Source organism: Strix aluco, chromosome 27, assembly GCF_031877795.1.
Source record: "Strix aluco isolate bStrAlu1 chromosome 27, bStrAlu1.hap1, whole genome shotgun sequence".
In the NCBI taxonomy this organism is placed as follows: Eukaryota; Metazoa; Chordata; class Aves; order Strigiformes; family Strigidae; genus Strix; species Strix aluco.
The window spans coordinates 606,385-632,037 of NC_133957.1; the positions used below are offsets into that span (position 1 = coordinate 606,385).

At 70.0% G+C, this 25,653-nt stretch overlaps 4 protein-coding genes across 5 annotated transcripts in view; 3 read left to right on the top strand and 1 right to left on the bottom strand.

Annotated features, from left to right (window-relative positions):
• SARNP (SAP domain containing ribonucleoprotein) overlaps window positions 1-3,635 on the top strand; it is a 29,248-nt gene extending 25,613 nt beyond the window's left edge. For both annotated transcript variants that reach the window (XM_074807810.1, XM_074807811.1), the window contains one exon: window positions 1,484-3,635. In XM_074807810.1, coding sequence (XP_074663911.1) covers window positions 1,484-1,525 — 42 coding nt within the window. In that variant the 3' untranslated portion in view covers window positions 1,526-3,635. The remainder of the gene's footprint in view (window positions 1-1,483) is intronic.
• An 8,254-nt stretch (window positions 3,636-11,889) lies between these two features.
• Window positions 11,890-18,403, bottom strand: GDF11 (growth differentiation factor 11). Its single transcript, XM_074807792.1, has 3 exons — window positions 17,415-18,403; window positions 13,269-13,642; window positions 11,890-12,467 (listed from the first exon to the last, which is right to left on the bottom strand). Exons 1-3 carry the CDS (start codon window positions 17,761-17,763, stop codon window positions 12,087-12,089), a joined length of 1,104 nt encoding a protein of 367 aa, XP_074663893.1. The 5' UTR covers window positions 17,764-18,403; the 3' UTR covers window positions 11,890-12,086.
• A 281-nt stretch (window positions 18,404-18,684) lies between these two features.
• On the top strand, window positions 18,685-21,900 carry INPP1 (inositol polyphosphate-1-phosphatase). Its single transcript, XM_074807787.1, is given in 11 exon segments — window positions 18,685-19,294; window positions 20,245-20,456; window positions 20,537-20,569; window positions 20,571-20,598; window positions 20,689-20,732; window positions 20,734-20,890; window positions 21,004-21,050; window positions 21,052-21,179; window positions 21,297-21,453; window positions 21,455-21,607; window positions 21,610-21,900. Coding segments are annotated over 10 exon segments (1,155 nt in total). The 5' UTR covers window positions 18,685-19,294; window positions 20,245-20,252; the 3' UTR covers window positions 21,814-21,900.
• A 486-nt stretch (window positions 21,901-22,386) lies between these two features.
• Window positions 22,387-25,410, top strand: CD63 (CD63 molecule). Its single transcript, XM_074807820.1, has 8 exons — window positions 22,387-22,456; window positions 22,715-22,788; window positions 24,285-24,473; window positions 24,550-24,624; window positions 24,717-24,828; window positions 24,924-25,051; window positions 25,134-25,217; window positions 25,324-25,410. The coding sequence occupies exons 2-8, from the start codon at window positions 22,723-22,725 to the stop codon at window positions 25,387-25,389; spliced, it is 720 nt and encodes a 239-aa protein (XP_074663921.1). The 5' UTR covers window positions 22,387-22,456; window positions 22,715-22,722; the 3' UTR covers window positions 25,390-25,410.
• The last annotated feature ends 243 nt before the right edge of the window (window positions 25,411-25,653 follow it).

Below are 25,653 nucleotides of genomic sequence, written 5' to 3' on the forward strand. Positions count from 1 at the left end.
GGTGGCACGGATCCTTCCAGAAGAGCCGGGGGGGCACAGCTGCTCTACTCCAGTTTCCCCCACCCTGGTTCCCCCTCCCCGCGGTTCGAGCTGACTCTCTCCGCTCCTCGTGCTCTGCAATTCCCCGGCTGCTTCCCCTCGGATGCTATTGTAGGTCTTCATCAGTAAACCCCCGGAGACCCCCGTGTAATGAGGATTGAGATGCTGACCCTGTTTCCAGCTTTTCTCCTCCGTGCTTTGTTCTGTCCTCTCTGCTTTTGGCCCATCTTTTAAATTTGTAACCTCCTCAGGGCACTTTTGTGCTCTTTTAGGTACATTTTACGCTTTCTTCTACTTCACATCGTTCCGAGTCACCGTGCAGGCTGAGCTCCGGCGCGGCAGCTCCCGCCTTCGGCTCGGCGGGGAGCCCGCGCGCACCGATGGTGCCACGTAAATACGGCCCCGGCGCGGCTCAGCCGGAGTCGGGGACCCCTCTCCTGGGGACAAAGGGACCCCTCGGGGCTGGGGGCTCCCGCCTTAACAATCGAGTGGCAAAGGTTGCGGCAGGGCGAGGGTTGGGGCTTGGAAACTGCTTAACCAGATGGCTCCTGGGCTCGCCAGACGAGAAGTGGGTTTTGTTTGGTTCCTAAGAGCAATCTCAACAATTCAGGTGGGGTTTGGGGGCTTTTTTTTTTTTTTGTGTGTGTGTGTGCGCGTTTTGTTTTGGGTTTGCTGCAGAAACGCTGCCCCGTGTGAAGCGGGGAGCGGCGTTCCCAGCCTTCTGCCGAGCATGGGAGAATGAGCCCCTCCGGCCCGCGCGGAGGGGGCGGCTGGCCGAGGGATTCCATGCTTTTCCGTTAGGTCACTTGGAGATTGTGCCTGGAACAAAAAGGTCTTTTTACTGGTATTGTGTGCACTCAAATGCACCTTTCCCCTGGAGATTCTTGATTAGGGCTTCTGTTGCCCCCGGGCTATTTATCCTGCTAAAAATTAAGATTTATACGCCCCTCGTGTATCGGCTTAAAGGCATATCTGAGAGACGCAATAGTATATTTAATGCGTTTTAGTGTGTCCCTCTCACCTTTTCCATGAATAGGAGAGTGTTAACCCTTTGCCCTTTTACATTTCCCACCTCCCCACTGCCTGGAAGGGTTTCCAGGCCTCTGAAGTCGGCATTGTTCCCAGCTCAGCCCCTTTGTAGCGCGTTGCCAGCAAGACGCGGTGACTCCAGCAGCACTGTATCTCAGGCACTGTATGTTTCCGCCGGGTTTTGGGGCGCTCTTTGTCCCCGCGTTGGGAGAAAAACTTGGTAGCTCCCGTGAACTCACTTGGTGTCGGTGCCCTGAGGAAGAGGCCGGAGCCACCGAGCTCTGGCGTTGGTTACCGATAGCAGATTTTTAATAAATTCTCCGTCGGGTTGTGTGTGGGATTTTAAAGAACTTGTTCATTGGTTTCTTTTTGGTTCTGATTTTTTTTTTTTTTTCCTTCTAATTCCCCTTTGCAGGCAAAGAAGAGGAAAAGAGCAGAACGCTTTGGGATCGTCTGATGCCGGTGCTTTTTAGCCTCAGCCCATTTGCAGTGTGCCTCTCGAGTGCGTGCATCCTCTTTCTCTCTCTTTCCCCCACTTTCTCTCACTCCCACACTGTTTCTCTAGTTTTTAGTGATGAGTAGACAGGGAATCCCCCGTAGTTGTATGATCGTGCTACTTATTTTTTCAAGTCACGGAATTTAAAAATGAAGAAAAGTTGAGCAAAAAGAAGAAACCGTTCTCGGTGCATCTCCAGCAGCCCGCGGCCCGCTCGCTGGCAGCAGCTGGTGCCGGAGGTGCCGTCGGGCGGGGAGGGCCGGGGAGCGTCCTGCTGCCCCCCCAGCGCCGCGAACCGGCAAGGAACCGGGCAGGTGGAGCAGCGGGAGGAGCGCAGCGGCTGCCTGTGAGGAGGGACGGAGGTGGAGCGGGGTTCGCCGGGCCCTCAGCAGGCGCTTGCCCAGCCGCAGGACGCCCGGCTCGCCGCAGCGCGCTGTCCCTTCGCCGGCTGACGCCGCGTCCGCCCCGGGGACTGGCCCCGCTCCTCCCCGGGAAAAGGGCCCCGGGGCTCAGCTCCGGGGCCGTCTCTCCGCAGCAGCCGCGCCAGGAGCTGCCTCGTCTCGACGCCACCCGAGTCCTGCCCCGGGTCTGCGCCCCGACCCCCCGCCCCTCGGCAGCAGGTTGAACGGCAGGGAAGGGGTTTCTCCATTATATCGTCTCACGTTTTCAAAAAGGGAGGTGGGCGCGCGGTGGCCGAGGCGCGGGGCGGTTCCGGGACCTTCCCCCGGCGAGCCCGACGGGGACTGTCGCAGCGGGAGGTGCTGATGAAGCCCGGCTCCAGCCCGGGGGCCCGGCACGAGGAGGAGAAGGTAGCGATGCGTTAGCGCACGGAGCCTGTTCTCACCGCTCCCCCCGTCCCGCTGCGGCCCGCGGCGCCTCGCCTGCGTTTCCCGGGTTCCTCTGAGCTCGGCGAAACGTTTCTCTCCTTGAACAAGAAACCAGCAGAGTCGCTTTGTCCCGTGTCCGTTCTCAGGCCGGGTTTTCTCTCGTCCCCTCTCTGCCCCAGAGCAGCTGCCGCTGTTTTAACTCGCAGAATTGCTGAAGAAGCCTCAACCCTCCCCGAGCTGCCAGGAGAGCGCCGGCGCTGCCCCGGGCCCTCTCTTGGGGGTGGGAGGTCTTAGTAGCTGCCCAGGGACACGGGTCCTTCTGCTGCGTTATCCGTGACCCTTTGGGTGAAATGACAGAAAAAAATTAGGCCGAGTCACGCCAAAGGCAGCGCTGCCGCGGCTCGTGGGGCGCTTCCCCCTGCTCTGGCGTTTCGGACGGCACCTTTGTTCTCGGGGAGCTGCAAAGGGCAATTCCTGGGGCGGCTGCGCGGGTGGAGGCGGCGCTGGGGGAGCGCAGGAGCCGGGGCGGGGGGGGACCGAAGCCGCCCCGTGTCCATCCCTCCTTTGCCCGCCCAGAGAATGAGTTTCCCTCACGAGCGCTGAGTTCTCCCCCCCGCGGGCCCTCGGCCCCAGCAGAAATCCGCCCGCTCGGCCTCGGGCGGGTGCTGTGGCTGGAACCCTCCTCCCGCCCCAGAGCCGCGGCCCAGGGTTCTGATTTCTGGCCGCAGCCTCGTACCCGAGCGACGTTTGCCTTGTCCCCGCTGGGTCCTTGAGATGCGAGAGAACAGCGGGGGGGGGGGGGGGTGTAAATCCACTTTCCACAGGCGCAGACCTGATTCTTACTGAGCAATATATATATTTTTTAACGTAGAAGTCTTCAAACTGCTTCTGTTCCATTGGTGTTCGCAGCCGCCTGCGTCCGCGTGCCCTCGGGGACTCTCGGCAGTGCCCGGACGTCGTTCCCTTCCCAAGGGCGGCTGAAAGCCTCGGGGTTCCGTTGTGCGTCTGGTCGTCGGTGGCCGAGTGAACCGCAGCTCCCTCGCTCCTTCCTGATCTCATGTAATAACGTTTGGGGTTTTTGTTTTGGTTTTGGTTTTTTTTGTATGTCAGATTTTGTAAGATGTATTTTCTATTTGGCTCATGATCTTTTTTGCTGGTTATTTGCTTGAAATGTTTTGTAGTGTGCCAGGGCAAACACTGCATTTCATTCTCGATTTCATAATAAAACTGCTTCTCCAAGGCAATCCTGGCGTCTGCGGCTTCGGCGCGCGGAGCCCGAGGTGCCGCCGGGGCCGCTCCAGCCTGGCCGGGCCCTCGCCGGCGCTCGGGGCTCGTCCCGCCGGACCCACCCTCGCCGCTTCCTTCCACTGCGAATCCTCCTGCTTCCCGCTGCCCCCGGGACCTGCCCCTGCGCCGGGACGCGGCCGTGGCCCAGGTCGGGGCTGTGGCCGAGCCCACGGCCGATGGTTTGGTGCCGCGGCCCGAGCGATGTCGTAGAACTCGAGGGGAAGCGCCGACGCCTCTTGGCCGCGTTGGCTCGCTCCGGCCCCCGGCTCGTAGTCGGAGCCGCCGGGATGAGCTGGGGGCTCTCGTGTCGTGGGACGCTGCTGGTCCAGCTCGCCCGGCGGTGGCCACATCCTGCGCTCGGAGGGCGAGGAGCGGCCGTGGGCTGCCGGGCTCCCGCCTTCCCGCAGCCTCGGCCGCCGCATGTGGGGCTTCACCCCCGCGCTGGGACGAGCCTTGGCAGAACCCGCAACGCCCCGTTTCGCCGCCGGCTCCGCGCTCTGGCCCAGGAACCGGAGCTGGGGGGGGGGGTCCCAGCCCTGCATCCTCCCCCCCACCCCGGTCGCTCCCCTCCGCTGGCGGGTCCCGAGGCCGGTGAAGCCCCGAGTGCGTCTCCCCCTCCCTCGCGCCGTCTCCTCCCCTCGATGGGCTTGAGCTTCCCTTGGCCGCGGTACCACAGTCGGGATGAGCTCAGCTCCCCCCTTTGCCGTGCGGGTGCGTCGGTGTCCCCGGCCCGTGCAGGCAGCGGCGCAGGCAGCGCTGCCCTCACTCTCCCCCCCCCCAGCTCCCCGGGGAGGTGCCGGGGGCTGTTTTCCAGAGGACGCTGCATCTTTCACCCACCGGGTTTTCCCCTCCTGGGCGTAGGGGAGAATCATTCCAATCCCACTGTGTTTAAAACACCACCTAATTTATTTTTCCTCTCCGAGCTGGGGGCTGCTCGTGACTAATTTGGGCTGAATAGGGGAAGAAAAAAAGCAGCGGGCACACAATGAGCGGGGGAAAGTGTGGGAAAGCGAGCGAAAGAAAAGGAGGGCCGGGGCTTGCAGCGTGAGAGCTGGTAACGCCGAGCGGTGCCCAAATTCAGCATGAAGTCACTTTTCAGAGCCGACGCTTGGGCTGTAAATGCGAGTGGGACGATAGGTCAGGCCGGGGGGGGGGACACGAGAGGGAGAAATGGGGAGGGGGGGGCTGCACAATGGGGTGAGGAGCGAGGTGTGCGGCTGGGGGGGGGCCACGCGCTCCCGTGCCAACATGTCCCCGCTCGCAGCCGCCCCGGCCGCGTCTCCCAAGGGCCTCCTGCCCCCGCATCCCCCGTGGGGGGGTTGGAAACGGCTTTTGTTTAAACTCACAAAAATCAGGAGACAAAAGAGCGGAGCCTGGAATTGCGGGGGAGCCCGAGGGGGGACACAGCAGCGAGCCCCCGCCGCCGCCCTCCACCTGCGCGTGGCCCGTGGCCCTCCCGGCTCGGTGCCGCCGTTCCCGCGGTGGGATCCGGGTGGGATCTGGGATGCGCTGGATCCGCAGGGCTCCGGGGGGGGGGTTTCCATCGCAGGCGCTGCCCGTGGGCCGCTGCTCCGGGGACCTTCTCCCCCGACTCGTGCGTCTTCTCCCCGAGGAGCCTCGACCCTCCGCAGCCGGTGGCTCCCGGCCCGCGGGGCCTTTCTGCGGCGGCGAGAAACCGGAGCGAGGGCTGGTCGCTGCCTCCGTCCCCGCGAATCCTTCCTCCAGCCCCGGCACCACTGCGCCCGCGGAGGGGGTGGCTCCCCGGGGGCTGCGCTCGCTGCGGGACGGGGATTTGGGGCGCCTCGAGCCCCATTCGTGAGCACCCTCCCGCCCTGAGCCTGGGACGGTTCGGGGGGATCTTTGGGATCATGTCGGACGTCGAGCGGCGGCGCTGCCGGGGGGGCTGAGCCCTCCTGGTCCCCGTCGCCCCCCGTGCCCCGGCATCGCTCGCCGGCGGTGGGGGTCTGGCCCCGGCCCAGCTCTCCCGGAGAATTGCCCTGGTTCTGGCGTCTCCCCGCGAGGCCGGTGGAGCTCGGCCAAGCTCCCGTTGATGGTTTAATTACTGTGAACGTCGCATGCGGACGGTCTCGTTAGGCGGCGGAGGGGAAGGTTCGGGAGCCGCAGCCCGTCTTGGTGCAGCCGTGGGTGGTCGTCCGGATGTCCCTGTCCCCGTCCGTGCCCCCCAGCCTGCCCCTGGGGCGCTGAATTAGGTCACCCCATGGCCTGGGGTGTGGGGTGGGGGCGGGCAGTGATGTGGGGTGCAGCCCCCGCGGCCTCGGGGGAGACGTGACCAGAACAAAAGCAAGTGCTCGTTAAACTCTTGACATCATCCTCGGAAGCAAACAAACCAACCCCCCCCCCCCCACCCAAGACCCCCCTTCCTCAGGCCGCCCGTCTGGGTGGCACAGCCTGTCCCCCCCCCCAGGCACACCCCAAGGCCTCCCCCTCAGAGCTGGGTGTTGTCCCCCGGAGCTGTGTTGGGGTACGGGGGTGTCACTGCCCTCGCTGCCCTGCGGGGGCTGGTTCGGTGCCATCCTGCAGGTCCTGCGGACCCCCCGGAGCCGAGTTGGGGGGGGCAGAGCAGGTGGCTCCCCCCGGAGCACCTCGACTGTGGCCGAGACGGATCTGGGGGTCTTGGGGTGGAGCAGACGGACGCGCAGGAGGGGCGCGGGGCAGGGGTGGGGTGCGGAGGGGCCGGGGTGCTGCCGGGGGGAGCGGCAGCGTCCGGCCTGTCCCGGAGGAGCTCGGCTTGAGCGGGAGAGCGGGGAAATGGGCAACGTCCACCGAGTCGCCCCGGGCACCCGGCTGACCCCGGCGGGGCGAGAGTCCGGGCTGGAGCCGCGTCCCCATCCCCGGCCCTCGCTTGTGGCAGAATGTCCCCGGCCCCGTGGGCAGTGACCCTCCGCTGCCCACCCTGTCCCCTCCCGCCGCTGCAGCCGTAATTAGCTGCGACATTCTCGGCATACCTGCAGCCCCTAATGAGGCTCCATAAAGGCTGCCCCTGATCTCGCTCCTCCGGCACTTGGGGCCACTTGTAAATCTCAGCTTTACAACGGGGAGCTGCGCTGGGAGGAAGCGGGGGCCGGGGGGAGGGCGGGGGGGTCCCACCCGGGGTGGGGGATGCGGCTTTTGCCATCGCCTGGACCCGCCGGTCCCGTGTTGGGTGTCTCCGTCCGTGTCCCTCGTCCCCTCCGTGGGGTCAACCCGCCCGGGTTTGCTCAGTCTCACTGTGGCTCTTGGAGGGGGGGGGGGGTGGAATAAGAGCTCAGGGTGGCAAACCCACCCCCACCGGTGGGCACAGGCCCCCCCCGCGTCGCTGCCGGGATGGGGACACCCTTCCCCAGTGGCTTTGAGCAGATTTGGGGGGTTTGTGTTCTCCTGGGCTGGTTCTCGAGCTCTCGGGTCGGTGTTGGATGCTCAAGCGCCGGGACAATTGTGTTTGGAGGGGTTTGGGGTGGGGGGGGGACTGCGGTTTGGCCCCAGCTGGGAGATAAACCCGGGAATGTCCTCGCTCCGAGCCGGGCACGGGGCATTGGGGCGGATTTCGTCCCCTCTCATCCGCTTGTCCGCGGTGCGCGGCCAACGTCGGGAGCGTGGGAAAAATGAGAAGCATTAGGAACCATTTCCCGAGCCGGGGTCGCCGGATCAGGCCGGGAGCTCCCGAGGGAGGAGGCAGGAGGGGGACGGCGGGGACCCGGCGTGCGAAGCTGGGCGAGGGGACGTGGAGGCCCAGGGCCCGTCCCAGGAGCGAAGACCCCGAGGAACAGCGGGGCTGGGCTGCTCGTGCCCCTCCGAGCCCCCCCCCCGCCCCCCGGAGCCGGTGCCAGCGAGGGGCTGGGTGGGGGTGAGGGGCAGGGAGGCAGCGAGCGCAGTGACCCAAGCAAAAGGCGTTTGTCAGCGGTTTTCCCTTTTTTTTTTTTTTCTTTTTGGCTATATAAATTTTTTATTGTACAAAAAGTCTAAAAAAAAAACCAACCAAGGACGGAACCGGGACAGAGCAGTGGTTATGATATCGTACACAGGAGACTAACGCGAGTTACAGACCAAATGTAATTTATACAACACAGAAGTAACTGGGACGCTCGTTAAGTTTTTCCTTTCCTGTAGCTCTTCCGAATCCGGTTTGTGACCGCGGAACCACGAGTCCCCCCCCCGTCCCGTCCCCCCGCGCCGGGGGCACCCGCTCCCCCCGTCGCTGCCTGGTAGCGGAGGTGGAGGGTGGCGTCGCCGAAACGAGCTTCGGCACGAGGCCGCCGCGCCCCGTCCCCCCACGGCTCTGGGCCGGCGGCGCTTCGGGGAGTGGATCCGGGGGCTCGGCCGGCCCCGGGACGGGGGGATCTTCTCCAGCCCCACCGATCCCCGTCCCCCACGGGTCCCCCCGGGGCTGCCGCTGCCTCCCCAGACCCCCGGGCTGGTGGGGCTGGAGCCCCCCCCTGCACCCCGGGGCCGGGGGGATTTTGTGCCCCGGTGGAGCCGGCAGCACCTCGGCGTCTCCTCTGGCAGCGAGGAAAAGCCGTCCCGGCGCAGATGGAGCCACCCTCGTGCCCGCGGCCCCGGCCCTGCGGCGGAGGCGACCGCGTCCTCGTCTCTCCCTCAACCTTCCATAGTGCAAATGGTTCCCCAGCCCCCGGCAGCCTCTCGCTCTCGACACACGTTTTTCGGGGAACATTCGGCATCCCCGAGGCCGCCGCTCGCCACCGGCTCCGGCGTCACCGCGCGGCTCCGTCACGGCGCCGTCGGTGCTGGGGGAGAGCTGCCAGCGCGACCCGGCGTCTCGGGGGACGGCGACGTCGTGGGGGGACGCGGCTCCGGCGGCGCTGGCCGGGGGTCCCGGCGCTGCGGGATGGAGCTGAAAGCTCTGAACTCTTTGATTATTTCTTTTTTTTAAATATTTCTTTTTTTAAATTTCTTTTTAATTTTATTTTTTTGATGTTCAAGTGCTGTGTTTGGTCACGTGATTAACACCCCCCCCTCACCCCCCCCCACACCCCCACACCCCCCCCCGACCATCCGTGGCCTTTTGGTCGTGCGATTTGGACCCGCCGCGTCCCCCCCGCCCTCACGGGGCCCGTCCTGAGCCCCCGCCCTGGCAGACGCGTCCCTGCCCCCCCCGGACACCCCTGAACGACAGAACGAGGAACAAAACAACGAACAAACAAACAGAAAAATAACCTAAGACGTTACGCACAGGACCAATACACCGGGTAAATAATAATAATATACTGACGGGGCTGCCCCCCCCCTGCCCGCCCATGAACCGCCTGGGGGACCAGTCAGCCCAGGGCACTGGTCCCAGTGCCGCCCATCGCTGGGGGCTGTGGGACCAGTGCCCGGGGCTGACTGGTCCCAGTGCCCGGGGCAGCCCCATCCTTCTTCTTCAGCGCCACCTGCCTGTAACAGCCGCCCCGGGGCCCCGCGGGGGCTTTTGGGGTGAGGGGCTGTGGGTTTGGGGGGGCTCCACGGCTCCCCCAGTGCCCCGGGGGGGCCGGACCCCCCAGCTGTGGGCTCTGCGCTGGGCTGGGCCCCGCAGCGGCTGCTGCTGCCCGGCGTGGGGGGGCCGATGCCCGTGGGGGGCCGATGCCCGGGGGGGGGGTCCCACCTGCCTCCGCCACCGCCTTGTTCGAGGCTCTTAAAAAACGGGGCGGGGGGGGGGAGCAGCCGTCTGGGCACCTCCCACCCTTCCTGGCTCCAAATTGCCGGGCGGGAAGCCCCCGCCGCCGGCCAGAGCCCGGCCATGCCCGTCCCCCTCCCCAGTGAAGGGCCACTTGCCCCAAGCGCAAGGCCGGTGGCCACGTCCCGGGTTGGGGGGAGCGAGACCCCCCCCTCCCAGAGCCAGACACCGGCACGTGGCGATGGTTGGGGTGAGGGGGGCAGGTGGACCCCAGCTGGATCCCGCCCAGGCCGCGGCTCCCCTGGCTCCGGAGCGGGATCCTGTGGCCCGGGCGGCTCCGGGCCCTTTCCGGTCCCTTCCAAGCGGCTTCTGGCTCCTTCCCGGCACGTGGCTCCGCTCCCGGCGGTGGCTGTGCCGTGCCCGGTGCCTCACGGGGCCCAGGGGTCCGGCCCCGGTGCTGGCAGTGCCAGGACGGTGCTTCCCTGTGCCGGCGCATCCCTGGCCGGGGCCGGATGAGCCCTCGTGATCCACAAGTGGATCCACGGCAAAATATTTCCACGGGCGGCTTCACCGGCACCGGCTCCTTCGGCATCGCACGGGCACCGCCGGGCGGGGGGGCACCGCGGGGGGACACAGGCCTTGGCCGCGGCGCGGCGGGGCCGGGGGTCTCCCCCCTGCCAGGCAGGGGCTGCCCCCTCCTCCGGCTCTGCAACGAGACCCGGTGCTGCCGGAGGACGTGGCCCCCCCTGAAAGGCACTGAACGGCAGGGAGAGGGGGTGCCTCAGCCCCCGGCCCCGGCTCTCACCGGGGAGGGGGATCCGCATCGGCAGCGTCGCGGGGGCCGGCACCGACCCGCCGCCAGCGTGGGGCCTCAGGCCGGTGTTTCGGGGCTGAGCTGTGCCCCCTGCCCGGCCCTGAGGGGTGGGGGGGACGGGGGATGCTCCCCCCAGGACAGCCCTCCTGCCCCCGGCACCCTGCTCCTGGGGGACCCCCAGCTCGCCCCGGCCCCTCGCCTCCGACTCCCGCCGCAGGGTCCAGCCGGGAGCCCCCGCAACGCCACGGTGGGGCCGCAGGGCCGCCATTGCCGGAGCCACCGGGCCGGCGGCGAGACCCCGGCGCGGGGGGCCCTAAGTGCTTCGGCGCCAGGCGGGGTGGCCGGGGCTCGGGGTGGCCGGCGTTTGGAGTGGCCGGGGTTCGGCACTGCCGGGCTGTCGCCGCGTCCTCGCCCCAGGGCGGCCTCGTCCTTGTAAGCGCTTCGGGCGCCGCGGAGCCGGGGACAAGTGCTAAACATCCCGGGTGCCCCCGGCTCTGCCCCCGGCGCCTGCCCGACCCCGGCCGCCCGGCGCCGTCCCTAAGTGCTACGCGGGTGCGGACGTGCCGGGCTGGCCCGGCCGCGGCCGCGGGGTCGTTCCCCACATGGCCCTGGAGCTTCTGCCCCGCGGTGCCGCGGGCGAGGAGGGATGGAGGCGCGTCAACGGGCCGGAGCCGCCCGGCACCCTCGGGATAAGTGCTGGGGCCGGGGTTGGCGGGGGCTCCCCCGTGCCACCCCCCCGGTGTGGGGTTGGCGGCCGGCTGGCGCCAGGGACGGCTCCCGGCCGGGACCCGGCGCGGCCCCGGTTGCATCACTCCGGCCGCGGCGCGAGCGGAGGGGAACGGCCGGAGCCACCGGGGCGGCTGAACCCTTGAGAACGCGGGAGCTGGTTCTCACGCGAAAATAATCCAAACGCCGAGGGCAGGGGGAGGCGAATCTGCCGCGTAAGCGGAATTTCTCCCCAGCCGCGGCCTCCGTCCAATTCTGGCCGGTGCCGCCTCCGGATAAGCCCGGGCCACCCGCCGGAGGCGACCCCCTGAGCACCGGGGGGGCAGCACCGGGGCGAGCGTCGCCGTCCTGCCGGCAGCGCCAGGGCCGGGTCCGAGGCGCGGGCGGCAGCTCCGTTGCCCTCGAGCCGTCCGTGCCCGGGGACGCTGCCGGACGCTCCCCGGGGGCCTCCGGGCTGGAGCAGCCCCTCCAGAGCCGTCCCCGCCGTCGGGTCGTGGGCGTCGGGCCGGGGCCGGCGGCGTGAAGGGAGGGACCAGGGCAAGCGGGGGCTTCCCGCAGCAAAGCGCCGGCCGGGAGGGTGATTAATAAATAAATAAATTAAAGAAGGGAGACGGTTTCCTCCCGGGCCGGAGCTGCCGCCGGCGCTCGCGTGGCCCAGCCGCCTCGTCCCGGGGGTCCCGCTGCCGGATCCTGCCGTCCTCGCTCCCGCCGAGCGCCCGGAGCGGGGCTGCGGCCACGGGGCCATCGGTTGCCCGGGGATGGGGCCACCTGCCCTCGGATGTCACCTCGGCCGCGGGGCGGGCGGGCGGGGACGTCCCCATCCCCAGTGCCACTCCAGAAGCGCGGGGAGATGCGGGGTCCGCTCGGCCTCCTCCTTTCCCCGTCGCCGTTGAGCCGGGGCCGTCCGGTGAAGCCGCGCCGCGCCGTGCCGTGCTGCCGCGGGTGCCGCTGGGGGTCCCGGCTGCCCCTTCCCTTCTCCGTCCGGTTGCTTTATTGCACAATGCATGTCGAAGCGCGGGTTTGGTGCAGCGTTTTCTCCGTGGGATTTTTCTTTTCTCTCTCTCTCTCTCTCTCTCTCTCTCTCTCTTCCCCCAACATCCGAAGGAATTTCAACGCTTGTTCTTTGTATTTGTCTTAAAAATGAAAACCAACCAAAAATAAAAAAAAAAAAGAAAAACAAAAAGAAAAACAGCGGAAGGAAAGAGGAGTTTGTTGGTGGAGCGGGGCGCGGGTCGGAGGGGCAGCACCAGCCGGGCTCTAAGAGCATCCGCATCTGTCAACCACCATGCCCGGGATCTTGCCGTAGATGATTTGCTGTTTGTCGTTGAAGTAGAGCATGTTGATGGGGGACATCTTGGTGGGGGTGCAGCAGGGCCCCGCCGAGCCCCGGGGGTTGGCCTGTTGCACCAGGTGGGTGTGGGGGTACTTCTGCATGAACATGTACTCGCACTGCCCCGAGCAGTAGTTGGCTTTGTATCTCTTGGGGGCGATAATCCAGTCCCAGCCGAAGGCCTCGAAGTCGACGGTCAGGGGGTAGCGGCAGCAGCGCGACTCGGTCGAGTGCTCGTCGCAGTCCAGCCCCAGGTTCCGCCGCGAGCGCTTGTTGTTCTCCAGCACCCGCAGCTCCATGAAGGGGTGCTGGGGGGAGACGGGGGGGGGGGGACAGGGACGGGGACGTGAGCCCCACGCACTGACCCGCCGGCCCATCGCCCCACAGGTCCCATCGCCCCATGGGTCCCAGCACCCCGGCTCCTCCCTGGGTCCCACATGGCCCCACAGAGCTGCCACCAGCCCCATCGAGGTGTCACCAGCCCCATCGAGGTGTCACCAGCCCCACAGGGGTGTCCCCAGCCCCATGGAAGTTTTACCAGTCCCACGCAGCTGTAACTGGTCCCACAGAGCTGTGACCATCCCTGTGGAGCCATAACTGGCCTCGCAGAGCTGTCACTGGCCCCACAGGGGTGTCACCAGCCCTATGGGAGTGTCATTGTCCCCCACGGAGCTGTCACTGTCCCCACAAAACTGTGACCAGCCCCATGGAGCCATCACTGGCTCCGCAGAGATGTGACCAGTCTTGTGGAGCTGTGGCTGGATCCGTGGGGCTGTCAGTGTCCCCACGGAGCTGTGACTGTCCCCACGGAGCTGTGACTGTCCCCACAAAGCTGTGACCAGCCCCACAGAGCTGTCACTGTCTCCATGGAGTTGTCACTGTGCCCACGGAGCTGTGACTGTCCCCACAGAGCTGTCACCACCCCCACAAGCTGTCACCACCCCCACAGAGCTGCACCCTCCCATGCCCATCCCGGTTGCCCTCCCGTTGCCCAGGACTGGCTGGGAACCCCGTGCCCAGCTGAGCACCAGGGCCACCGCGATGCCCCACCGACCCCTGGGGGACCCCAAGCCGGGCACCCCCCGCCCCCCCCCACCACAGCCACCTACCAGCCCTTCGGCCCCGGGTCCCAGCGAGGTGACGGCCAGGTCGTTGCCGTTGGGGTCGAAGGCGTTGATCTCGATGCCCCAGTTGTTCTGCGGCTGCTTGAACCAGTTCTGCAGCACGTGCTTGAAGTCGATGCTCTGCCAGTGCCCGATGCGGGAGTTGAGGTCGATCTTGAGGGAGCGGATGCGGATGTGGCGGCTGCCTTCCTCCGTCACCGGCTTCAGGCGGAGGATCTGCAGGTAGACGGTGGAGGTGTGCTGCACGGGCCGCAGGTACACCCACAGCTGCGCCTTCACCACCTTGGTGAACATGATCTTGGGGCTGAAGTTGAAGAAGCAGCAATGGGGGTTGCCCTCGATCTGCACCACGGGGTCCGCTGTGGGAGGAAGGAGGTGTCAGGGCCGGCCCCGGGACCCCCCCCTGCGCCCAACCTCCCTCCTCCGTCGGGGCCAGCTCCTCCTCGGTCGTTAGGAGTTGAAGGTCGGGTCAGAGGCCGCCCCGGGGGTCATTGCCCCTCCATTGGCAATAAGGTCCCCGGCTGCCCCCTGACCCCGTGTCACCGGGGATTCATGAGCCCCCGCGGGGGCTGTGGGGACCGAGCCCCCCGCTGAGCGAGGTCGGGCTGAGCGGGGCGGGGGGGGTCCAGCCCTGCAGCACCTGCTCCGGGGCAGCCACTTCCCAGCACAGGGGGGGGCTCGGTAGCCCCGGGGCCACAGCAAAGCCCCGAGGAGGGTCCACGGCACCCAGCTGGGTACCACCAGCGGCGGGTCCACGTCCCAGAGGACACCCACCTCCCGCCTCCCACCCTCCCCGGGCCTCTTCTCGGGGCAGCCCCCCCACACCTCGGGTCATGCCCGGGATGATGCTCTCGGAGACGCCGGAGGCCAGCGGCCACCGCAGGGACGGGGACCCCCACCCCGCTGGGACAACAACCCCGAGCGTCCGCAGCCCGAGCGCCCCTGGGGTTCCCTCCCCCCCACCCCACGGCAGCACCCCGGCTGGAGCCGGCCCCACGCCGGCCCTCCCTGCTCGGCGAACATCTGTGTCAAATTGAGCTGGGAATTTCCCCCCCCCCCGCCCTCACGCAGCCCCCTCCCCCTGCCACGCACCGGTCAGGTTTAATAGCACCCAGCTGCAGCGCGGGGCCATTTGCTGCGCGCGAGGCCTCCCCGAACACATGGGGGTCACGACACCGGCCGCAGCCCCGGGAATGCCATCCAGCCCCCCGCCGCGCCGCACATAAACCAAAGTGACAGGGGCTGGGGGGCCGCGGGCGCCGGCCGCCCAAACCCCTCCCAGCAATTTGCTGCGCACAAGCCCCCGATTAAACCCGCGCTCCCCCGGGGACCCGCCCGGGGAGCGTTTCCCCCCCCTTCCCGCACTGTCTGTCCCCTCGAAGCCGCGCTGGCCGCCCCCTCCCCGGGCTCCCAAGCTGGGGCAGGTTGTGCCCCCCAGCCCCTTGGCGGGGGCTTTGCCACCCGTCACCAGTGGGACGTCGTCCCAGCCTGGGCCGGTGGCCACCTCAAGGGGCTCTGGGTCCCCTGTGACCCTGCGGGGAGGTCCTGGGTGGCCTTGGGGGCCGCGGTGCCGGTTTGCCGCAGGGGCCGTGGCCGCGGACGGCACCGGGGGGGGTGTTTTTGTAGGGTCTCCAGGTGGGAGACGCCAAAGCAGCGCCGGAGCTGGTGCAGGTCCCCGAAAGCTGCCACCGAAGCCCCTCACCGCCGCGGCACCGGCAGCACCGGCAGCACCGCTGCCCCTCTGTGACTCGGACTGGCATCCCGGGGGCCACCGGGGGCCCTGGGGGCGAGAGGAAGGCCTGGGGGGCCCGGGGGGGGGTCTGGGCGTGGGGGCTGTGCCACGCTGGCTGCTCCTGGCACGGGGCTGCGGCGGTGCCAGGATGCTCGTCCCGTCGCTCCGGCAACGGGGGATAAAGGTTACCGGGACATCGGTCACAGCTGAGTATGTGCCGGGAGGGGGGCGGCCCCGAGCCCCCCCCTCTGCTCTTTGTTCCCACCGGGGCCGGATTTGGGGCTCCCACCTCTGCCCCGTTAACCCCTCGCTTGCTGCAGGGGAGCAGAGACACCCCCCCCGCCCCAGGCCCGGGCACCCCAGGGACCCCCCGATGCCCCGAGGTGCCACGTGCCAGCGGTGGCTCTGCCGTGTCCCCCCCGTGTCCCCGTGTCATGTCCCGCTGACCTTGAGCGGCTCCGGCCCCGGCGGGGCAGCAAGCGGCAGGGCGGCCCCCCCGGCCCGTGCCCGGCCCCCCATCGCCCCTCATTAAGCTCCCTCCACCCCACAGGTCGCAGGGGGTCACGGGTAGCCCCTAAATGGGTTTAGGACCCAATTAACCTTCCCGGGTTCCTTCTGCAGTTAAAAAAAAAAAACGGGGGGGTGGGGGGTGCTGGGGGTGGTGGCTTGGGATTAATGGGGGGGGTGGGGGGGGGCGGCCGGGGGGAACCCGAGAGCTTTATGGCTCTGCCGCCTATAAAGCCCTTTCCCTCCTCCTGTTCAGGAACCATAAAACCCCACACAATTGCCACGGGGGGGGCGAGGAGGGAGGAAAAAATCATAATAATAACGGAGCGGCCGCGGCCGGGGGAGGCCGGACCCCGCGGCGCATCCGGCTGCGGGGCCGGGGGGCTGCGGGACCCCCAGAGCGGGGCCGTGCGGGGCCCGGCCGGGAGGAGGGGCCGCCCTCTGGTATTTATTTTGGGGGCCCCCGAGCTGTTAAGGGGCAGGAGGGGGGGCCGGGGGCAGCGAGCGTTAACGCGGCGCAGGGAGGAAAACCCCAGCGTGTTGTCAATTTTATGGGTAATAAAATTTCAAAGCCGCCCGAGTCTATTAATGCCTGGGAAGGAAATTCGTCGGGGGGCTGCGGGGGGGGGACGACAGCGCCTCACACTTCCCTCCCTTCCGCTCGCCCTTCGCACCCGGCCCCCCCGGCCCCGCTCCCCGGAGGTCCCGCTCCCCCCCCCCGCACCCCCGGGGGTCCCGCAGCCTCCTCCCGCCGCCGGAGCAGGTGGAGCCGGGGCCGGCCCCGTGTCCCCGCGCTGGCACCGGGGGGAAACTGAGGCACGGGGGGGTGCGGGGCGCAGCCGCCCCCCAAGCCCCATCCGCTCGCCCCCTGCTCGCCCCCAGACGGACGGACGGACGGACGGACAGAGCCCCGGCGCAGCGAAGCCCCCGCGCCCCGTCCCCTCCCCGCCGTCCCGCCGGGGACCCCTCGCAGCCCCTCGCAGGCCTGGGAGGCGGGTGCCCGCCTGTCCCCAGCGCGCCCCACCGTCGCCCCGCTGTCACCCCGCTGTCACCCCGCCGTCACCCCGCCGTCACCCTGCTGTCACCCTATCGTCACCCTGCTGTCACCCTGCTGTCACCCTGCCACGTGCCGCGGCAGGAGGCGAGCGCTGGCACCCGCTGCCTGGCAGGGCCCTGGGGACCGGGAGGTCACCGTGTCACCTGCCCAGTGCTCCCAGTCCCGTCCCAGTGCTGGTGCCCAGTCCCAGTCCCCAGTGCCAGGTCCCAGTGCTGGTGCTGAGTCCCAGTACCCAGCACCACTGTCGGTGCCAGCGCCCGGTCCTGGTGCCGCCTGCCAGCGCCCAGTCCCAGTACTCACTGGTGCCAGCGCCCAGTCCCAGTCCCCAGCGCCAAGTCCCAGTCCCTGCTCCCAGTAACCGCTACCGGGTCCCAGCACCCAGTGGCTGTTCCCAGTCCCGTCTCCCCGTTCCCGGTGCCCCGCACCAGCTGCCAGCCGGGCTGTCCCGTCCCCGTGTCCCCGTGTGTGTCCCCGTGTGTGTCCCCGTGTGTGTCCCCGTGTCCCCCGAGGCGCGGTGCGTCCCCCGGGACTCGCACGGAGCCACCCGGAGGCGAAGGGGGGGGCTGGGGGGGGGCTGCGGGCCGGACCGGGGAGCCCCGGGAAGAGCCCGGGGGGTACCGGGGGGTGGGGGGGCATGAGGGGACACCCCGAGGGGACCCGGGGGAGCCCCGGAGGGTCGGTGCCTGTCGCCGCACGGGACGAGGCCGGTGTAGGGAGCGGGGTGGGGGGAACCGGAGAAGGGAAAGGGGGGGAAAGCCGGGCCCCGGGGGTGGGGGGGGGGAGTCCGCCGGCGAAGTTTGCAGCGGCGGCGGGGCGGAACAAAGGCGGCACTGACTTTCCTGGGCCATGCTGATGACGGTCTCGGTGGTGGCGTGGTACTCGTCCTCCTCCAGGTACTCGTCGTGCTGCAGCGAGTCCCCCTGGAAGTCGTGGAGGTCGAGGAGCTGCTGGAGCGGGGGGGCCTTGGGCAGCAGCTGCTTCACCACCTCCCGGGTGATGTTGGGCGCTTCCTTCAGCCGCAGCTTGCTCAGGATCTGCGACTTGATGCTCTCCAGCCGCAGCTCCTTGCTGTGCCGCCGCCAGAGACACACGGGGCAGGCGGGCTCGGAGGCGGGGGGCTGCGCTTCCAACCCCCCCCCCCCCGCCACCACCAGCGCCAACAAGCACAGCAACACCGGGGCCATACCGGGGGGGGAAAAAAAAAAAAAAAAACAAAAAAACAAAAAAACAACAAAACCAAAGCAAAAAGAAAAAAAAAAACAAAAACAAACCCCACAACAAAAAAACCAACCAAAACAAACCAAACCCAAAAAACAAACCACCACCACCTTTCCCCGCCGGGGCCCGCCGCCGCCGCCCCCCCCCGCCGCGCTTCCACCGCAACGCGCTAAGGGGCGCGGAACGGGGGGAAGGCGGTAACGGTGGCGGGGGCGGGGAAGCGGGGGGCGGTGAGGGACCGGGGGGGGGGTGAAGGGGGGGGGGAAAGAAAAAAAAGCGGCGGTAGCGGCGGCCCCGGGGTTTTATACCCCAAGAGAAGTGTGTCGTCAGCGGCCTTGATTGGCTGCGGGCGCACAAAAGAGGTTTCTGGCAGGGGCTTGGCACCAGCCGCCGCCGGCCCCCCGAGCACCGGGAACGGCCCCGCCGCCGCCGCATGCTGCCCGGCTCGGTCCGACACCCCCCCCCGCCTCCCGGCCGCCGCCGCTCCGGTTGTGGCGGGGGCGACGCGCCGGGACCCAACTCCCGGCAAGTGCGGCGGGGCCGGGAGAGCTCCGGGAGTTGGGTCCCGCCGCCGCCGTGGACCGGGGATGCGCGTCCCGGTGGCTCCATCCCGCGTCTCCGCATCAGCATCCCCCCCCCCCCCCCCGCCTCCTCCGGGCCACGCAGCCGCCCCGGTCCCCCTCCCCTCCCGGTCCGGTGTCCTCAACCGCCCCCGGAGGAGTCCTCGGACCCCCCCCCCGCGCCGCTCCCCGGTGCCGACCCCATCAGAACCATGGAGAGGGCAAGAGGGAGGCGCGGCCGCGCCCGTGGCACCGGGGCCGCGCCGGTACCGCTCCCGGGAGGCGGCGGAGGAGGGGGGGGGGCCCGGTCAAACGGTGGGACGCGGGGAAGGGAAAGTGGGGAGGAGGGGGGGGGTGTCCCGGTACGGCGGGGGAGCGGTCCCGTTCCCCCCCTCCCCCGCCCCTTCCCGGGGGGCCTGTGGCGCAACCGCATCCCGCCAGGGGGCGCCGCGCCGCCGTTCCGGAGCCCGCGCGTCCACACCGGCGCCGGTAAAAAACCGGAGCGAGAGGCAGCGCCGGGACGAGAGCGACACCTCGCGGCGCGGAGCGGCACCGGCAGCCCCCGGGGAGGCGACGGGGGGGGTGTCCGGAGGTGGGGAGACCCCGCCGTTACCTCCCTCACCCTCTCCCGGTACCGGTGCGGGGCGGGGGTCCCCTTCGGCGGTGACGTCGCCGCGCCCCGGTGTCACCGGCGCCCCGGAAGCCGCAGGGGGGAGAAGCGGAAGGAGGAGGCGGCGCTCGGAGCCCCGACGCCGGGTGTTGTGTTGTCGTCGTGTCCCCCTGTCCCCCCTCCACGCACCGGGGTCCCCCGGACGCCTGGGTGTCGTGTGTCCCCCCCCGCGCTCGGGCCCGAAGGGGTTAAGGCGGCGGCGTGACGTGTCGCCACCGGCCCCGCCCCCGGGCCGCCCCGCAGGAGCTGTCAGCGGCACCGGCCCCGGTAACGGCAACGCGGGGGGGCGGGCGGGGGCCCGGGGTCCCCCCGGAGGCGCCGCAGAGGGGGGGAACGACAGGGGAGGGCGTCCCGCGCGTGGGGGCGGCCCGGGGGTGGGGGTCCCCCCGCGGGGCATCGCGGCGGGGGACGCGCTGCTGGGGCGGGGGGGGGGGGCGCGGCCCCGACACCCCCCACATCTCCGGGGGTGCAGCGGGGACCCCCCAGCCCTGGCTGCTGCGTCCTCCACGCGGGACAGTCCCCCCCCGCGCGGGGACCCCACAGTGGGGCCACGTCCTTGGCTGGGCACAGCCCCACGTCCCCGTGTCCCCGTGTCCCTGTCCCACGTCCCCACATCCGCGTGTCCCCGTGTCCCCACACCCCCATGTCCTCACATCCCCATCCCACGTGTCCCCATGTCCATGTCCCCATGTCCCCACGTCCCCACGTCCCCATCCCCATGTGTCCACGTGTCCCCTTTCACGTCCCCACATTCACATCCCCGTGTCCCCACATCCCCACATCCCCACATCCCTACGCCCACGTCTCCATGTCCACGTCCCCAGACCCCCATGTCCATGTCCCCATGTCCCCACATCCCCACGTCCCAGACCCCTGTGCCCATGTCCCCATGTCCCCACGTCCCAGACCCCCATGTCCACGTCCCCACATCGCTACATCTCCACATCCACGTCCCCACATCCCACCCCCACATTCCAGGCCCCCATGTCCATGTCCCCATGTCCCCACATCCCCACGTCCATGTCCCCACCCCCTGGCAGCTGGGCAGGATAATTTTAGCCACGTCCCCACCCTGGGGACAGCGCCGGGCAGGATGCGGCCCTGTCTGCTGCCTGCACCCGGCAATTACAGGCAGGGCGCGGGGGGGCCGGGGCCGTGGGGCCATGCGGGGCGCAGGGAGGTGGCCGGGCCCCCCCTGAGCGCCGCGGCCCCCCCAGCCCCGGCCATGGCGGGGCTGCTGCAGGCGCTGGTGGGGGTCTCGGAGAAGGCGGCGCACATCGCCCGGCTGTGCCGGCACGAGGAGCCCCTCTTCCAGCTGCTGGTGGCCGAGAAGACGGGGCCCGACAGGAACAGGAGGTTCCTGCAGGACTTCAAGACGCTGGCGGACGTCCTCATCCAGGAGGTCATCAAGCACGACCTGGGCAAGGAGGTTAGGGGACGGGCTGGGGGGGCCCCCGCGGTGCCCCCGTGTCCCCCTGCGCCGCGCTGAGCTGCCCCGTCCCCCCCCAGTTCCCCGAGCTGCAGGGCCACATCCACGGCGAAGGAGTCCAACGAGTTCAGGAACGCGCAGGGTGAGTCCCGCGCAGAGGGGGGGGGGGAGCAGCGGAGCTGGGGGACACCCCCCCCCCCGCACCCCAACGCTGAGGCCGGGGTGCTGGCAGGGGAGACGGTGACGGTGCGGGTGTGCGCCACGCCGGGGGACACCGGCGGCCCTGCTGCTCTCCGTGCTGGAGCCCGAGCGGGCGGCTGCCGAGCTGCTGGCGGCCGCCGTGCACCGGGACGTGGCGCTGGGTGACGCGGAGCTGGCCGGCGCGGCGCTCAGCATCCCCCCCCAGGACCTGGCCGTCTGGATAGACCCCATCGGTGAGGGGGGTGCGGGGAGAGGGCGGGGTGGGGACCCCCCCGGAACCCCCCGGACCCCCCCCGGCCACGCACAGCCGGCGGCCGAGCCGCGGTGACTTCGGCTGCGCCCGCAGACTCCACCAACGAGTACATCGGCGGGCGCGAGGACGTGGCCCCCCGTCGGTGGCATCGCCCCGGGGGGGCTGAGCTCGGCGCTGGTGCTCATCGGGGCCTACGACCGGCACACGGGCTGCCCCGTGCTGGGCGTCATCAACGAGCCCTTCTTCCGCCGCGACCCCCTGACCCGCAGGTACCGGCACCGCGGGCGGCACCGGGACGGGGGGGCACGGCCTGATCCTGGCCCCCGGTGACGGGGAAAAGGAGAGGGGGGGGTGTCCTGTGCTCAGCGCCCCCGTGTCCCCTGCAGGTGGCAGGGGAGGTACCACTGGGGCGTCGCGTACGGGGACACACGGCTGTGCTCGCTGAGCCCCCCGCCGCCGCCGCGCCCCGCGCCCCGCCTGGTGCTGAGCCGGGCGGAGGGGGGGCCGGTGCGGGCGGCCCTGGGCCCCCTCTGCGGGGGACGGGGACGGGGACGGGGACGGCCTGCGCTTCGCCGCCGGCGCCGGCTACAAGATGCTCTGCGTCATCCTGGGCTTGGCGGACGCCTACGTCCTCTCCGAGGGCAGCACCTTCGCCTGGGACGCTTGTGCCCCCCACTGCCATCCTGCGGGCCCTGGGCGGGGGGCGTGGTGGCCCTGGCGGGGGCCCTGCGGGCGCGGCAAGCGGGTGACACCGGGCCGCCCCCCGAGCTGGTCTATAACCGCCCGGCGGAGGGGGCGGCGGGGGCCGAGCGTTGGGCAAACTGGGGCGGCCTCGTGGCCTACGCGCACCCCCAGCACCTGGAGGCCGTGCTGGCCGCGCTGGCCACCGTGCCGGGGCTCTGAGCCCACGGCGGCCGGGACCTCGGGGTGCAGGGTTTGAGGGTGACCGGGACCCCCGGGTGAAGAGGAGGAGGTGGGTGGGACTCTGAGGTGCAGGGTATGGGGGTGGGTGGGACGTTGGGGTGCAGGGTATGGGGTGACGGGGACCCCAGGGTGCAGGCACGGGGGGGGTGGGACCCCGGGGTGCAGATTATGGGGTGATCAGGACCCACGGGTGAAGGGTATAGGGTGGCAGGGATATTGGGGTGCAGGACACGGGGTGACCAGGACCCCAGGGTGCAGGGTTTGGGGGTGGGTGGGACCCCGGGCGCAGACTCAGGGTGACCAGGACCAAGGACCACGGCACCCCGGGGGGCGGGTCCCCGGGACAGGGGGTGGCCGGGACCCCCCCAGACGTGGCGCCGCGGGGGTGTGGGGCGGGGTGGGAGCTCTGGGCCCCGGGACCCCCCCGGCGCGACCCCCCCATGTCGGCCACCATTAAAGGGTCCCTCGCACCCGCGTGTCTGTGGTGCCCCGGGACGGGGGCGGGGCGGCGGCGGCGGCGGGGGGGGGGCCGGGGCGGGACCGGGGCGGGACCGGGGCTGCCTGTTGACTCGCCCCGGCCCCGTCACATGATCGCGGAGCGGGCGGCGGAGCGGCGGCGCCGGTGAGCGCCCGGGGCGGGGGGGGGGGGGAGCGGCGACGGCACCGGGAGCGGCACCGGGAGCGGGACCCGGTGGGGAGCGCACGGGGAGCGGTCCCGGGACGCCGGGGCTCGGGCAGCGGGAGCGGGGCGGGGCCCAGGACGGGGGGACCCGGGCGGGGGAGCGGCACCGGGAGCGGGGTGGGGGCCGGGAGCGGGGCCGGGCCGTGCGGGGCTCGGGACCGGGCGCGGGGCCGGGGCTGAGGCGGCCGGCTCTCGCAGGACGGGCCATGGCGGTCGAGGGCGGGATGAAATGTGTGAAGTTCCTGGTCTTCGTCTTCAACTTCATCTTCTGGGTGAGTGGGGACCGGGGGGGACCGGGGGGGGACCGGGGGGGGACCGGGGGGGCCCGGAGGGGACCGGGAGGGGGGCCCGGGGCCGGCAGATCGGCCCTTCCCCGTCGGGGACGCGCCCCCCCCAGCCCCACGGCAGGCAGCAGCCGCCCCCCCCCGTCTTGTCCCCCCCCACTGACGTCAGCTCCCTCCCCCCATACGGCCCCGTTGACACCGGCTGCCCCCCCCCCCCTTGCAGGCCTTGAGTCGGGGGTCATGAGGACCCTGGGGGGGGGGGATGGGGGGTGTTTTGCTGCCCGGGGGGGCTGCAGTGGGTGCTGGGGGGGGGGCAGGGGGGTGAAGCTGCCCACTTTAGACGAGGCCTGGCACTGGGCAGTGTTATGGCCACACTCTGCCATCAGTAGGTTCCAGGGGGTAACGAGGCTGGGCAGGCGAGGCCGGCACACCCTGGCCGAGGGAAGCCGAGCCTGAAGGTCAGGGTGGGGATCCCCTGGGTAGCTGCCCCCCCCCCCCGGGCCCCCCTGGCTGTCAGGGTCCCCGTGTGGGGCCGGGCGCGGGTTTGGGGAAGTCGGGGTGAAGAAAGAGGCTCAAGGAGCCCAACGGCCGTAGCGGGGGTGCGGGGGGGGGACACACAACGCGGGGGGGGGCAGGCGCCTTTCCGGCCATCATCCTGTCCGCCCCCCATGCAGGGAGTGACTTGTCCCCGTCCCCACCCTGATCCTGCCGGGCTGAGTCACCCCTGGAGGGCCGGGGGGGGGACACACATGACGGGGACACCGGCGCCAGCCCCCCCGGCCCCCGCCACCACGAGTGTTTGTGCAGCGGGCGGCCGGGCCGGACTCTGTTTACCCACACCCAGCGAGCAAACAGGGCCAGCGGCACCGGGGGGGGGGCGGCCGGGGGAAACTGAGGCTGGGGGGGGTCCCCACTCGTGGGGGGTGCTGGGGGCGGGGCGGGGGGGGGGGGGGGGGGGGGGGGGGGGGAGGATTATCCCGCTGCTGCCCCAGCGCCGGGATGGGCTGTGGGTGTCCTGGCTCCCGTGGGAGTGGGGCCCGTTGGGACAGCCTGTGCCTGGTGTGGCCCCCCCCCCTGCCCCAGCACCCCCCGATCCACCCCCGGCCCCCCCCCACCGTGTCCCCCCCTCCGAGGCCTCTCGCCGTGGCCGGAAGGCCGGACTTCCCGGCGTTCCCGCGGCCGCCAGCCCGGCCCCCCCCTCGCCGCAGCCGGGCTGGGGAGTGTCCCGCTGTGGGGCAGGACCAGGGCCCCCCTCCCACCACCGCTGGGCTTGGGGGGGGGCAGAGAAACCCCCCCCCTCATCACCCCCACGAAGGGGCTCCCCAATTTGAGGCCAAACCCCAAAGGCTGCTCACCCCCCCCCCCGCCTCCTCCAGGGGATGCTCAGCTGCGGGTGACCCCCCCCTACACCCTGTTGGCTGGGGGGGGGGGGGGGGTTTCCCTGCCCCGTGGGGTGCCCCCCAATTCTCTGTGCCCCCCCCCAGGTGTGCGGCGTGGCCCTCATCGCCATCGGCATCTACGCCCAGGTGGCCCTGGGTAAGGCGCTGGTGGTCAGCACAGCCTCGGCCTCCAGCAGCCCCCTCGCCATCCTGGTGCTGGGCGTCATCATCTTCTTCATCTCCTTCTTCGGCTGCTGCGGCGCCTGGAAGGAGAGTTACTGCATGGTCACCACGGTGAGCACCCCGAAATGTGCCCCCCCCCAGCCCTGACCCCCCCGCCACCACCCTGACCCCCCCCGTCCCCCCGCAGTTCGCCGTCCTGCTCAGCATCATCTTCCTCGTGGAGATCGCCGCCGCCATCGCCGGATACGTCTTCAAGGACAAGGTGGGGACGCGTGGGGAGGGGGGCGCGGACCCCCCCTGGGTGCTGGGGACCCCCCCCAACCCCTCTCTGACACCCCCCCCCCCCCCCCCCAGGTCCGCTCGGTGCTGGAGGAGGGGCTGTGGGACGCGATGCGCAAGTACGGGGAGGACAAACCCTCGACGGAGGCGGTGGACGAGCTCCAGAAGGATGTGAGTAACGGGGGGGGTCCTGGGGGGGGGTGTTGGCCCCAGATCCCCCCCCCCCCTGACCCCCTGGAGTCCCCCCCCCCACTTTCCTTGGCAGTTCACTTGCTGCGGAAGCCAACAACTACACGGACTGGGCCACCATCGAGCGGTTCAAGGTCAACAACACGGTGCCCAGGTCCTGCTGCCGCGTCAACACCACGTCCTGCAACGTCCGCCCCAGCCCCGCCACCGTCTACGAGAAGGTGAGGACCCCCCCGTGCCCCCCCCCCCCGCGCTGTGCCGTGGGGGGTCCGGCCCCCCCCCTGAGCCCCTCCGCTCCCCCAGGGCTGCCTCGAGAGCATCGAAGCCTGGATGAAGAAGAACATCCTCGTCGTGGCCGCGGTCGCGCTGGGCATCGCCTTCTTCGAGGTGGGACGTGGGGCTGAGCCCCCCCCCGGTGTGGGGCTGACACCCCCCCCACCCCATATGGGGCCCTGCAGGATGGGGGTCACCCCCTCTCCCTTTCTCCTTCCAGATCCTGGGCATCATCTTCGCTTGCTGCCTGATGAAGGGCATCCGCAGCGGCTACGAGGTCATGTAGCCCCCCCAGCGAGCACCGTGGCCCCCCCCCCGGCTCTCCCTACCCGCCCCCCCCCCCACCACTCCCACCCGGGGGGGGCTCTGGGGGCCGTGGGGGCTGCTCCCCCTCACTTGCCCTCTGCAGGCTCCTCGGGGCAGGGTCCCATGTGCCAAACCACCCCCCCACACACACACCCTGGGGGGGGGGGGTGTCACTGCCCCTGGACCCCTCCCCATGTGCCAGTGGGGGCCCGGGGGGGGTCCCCAGGTTTGGAAATAAAAATAA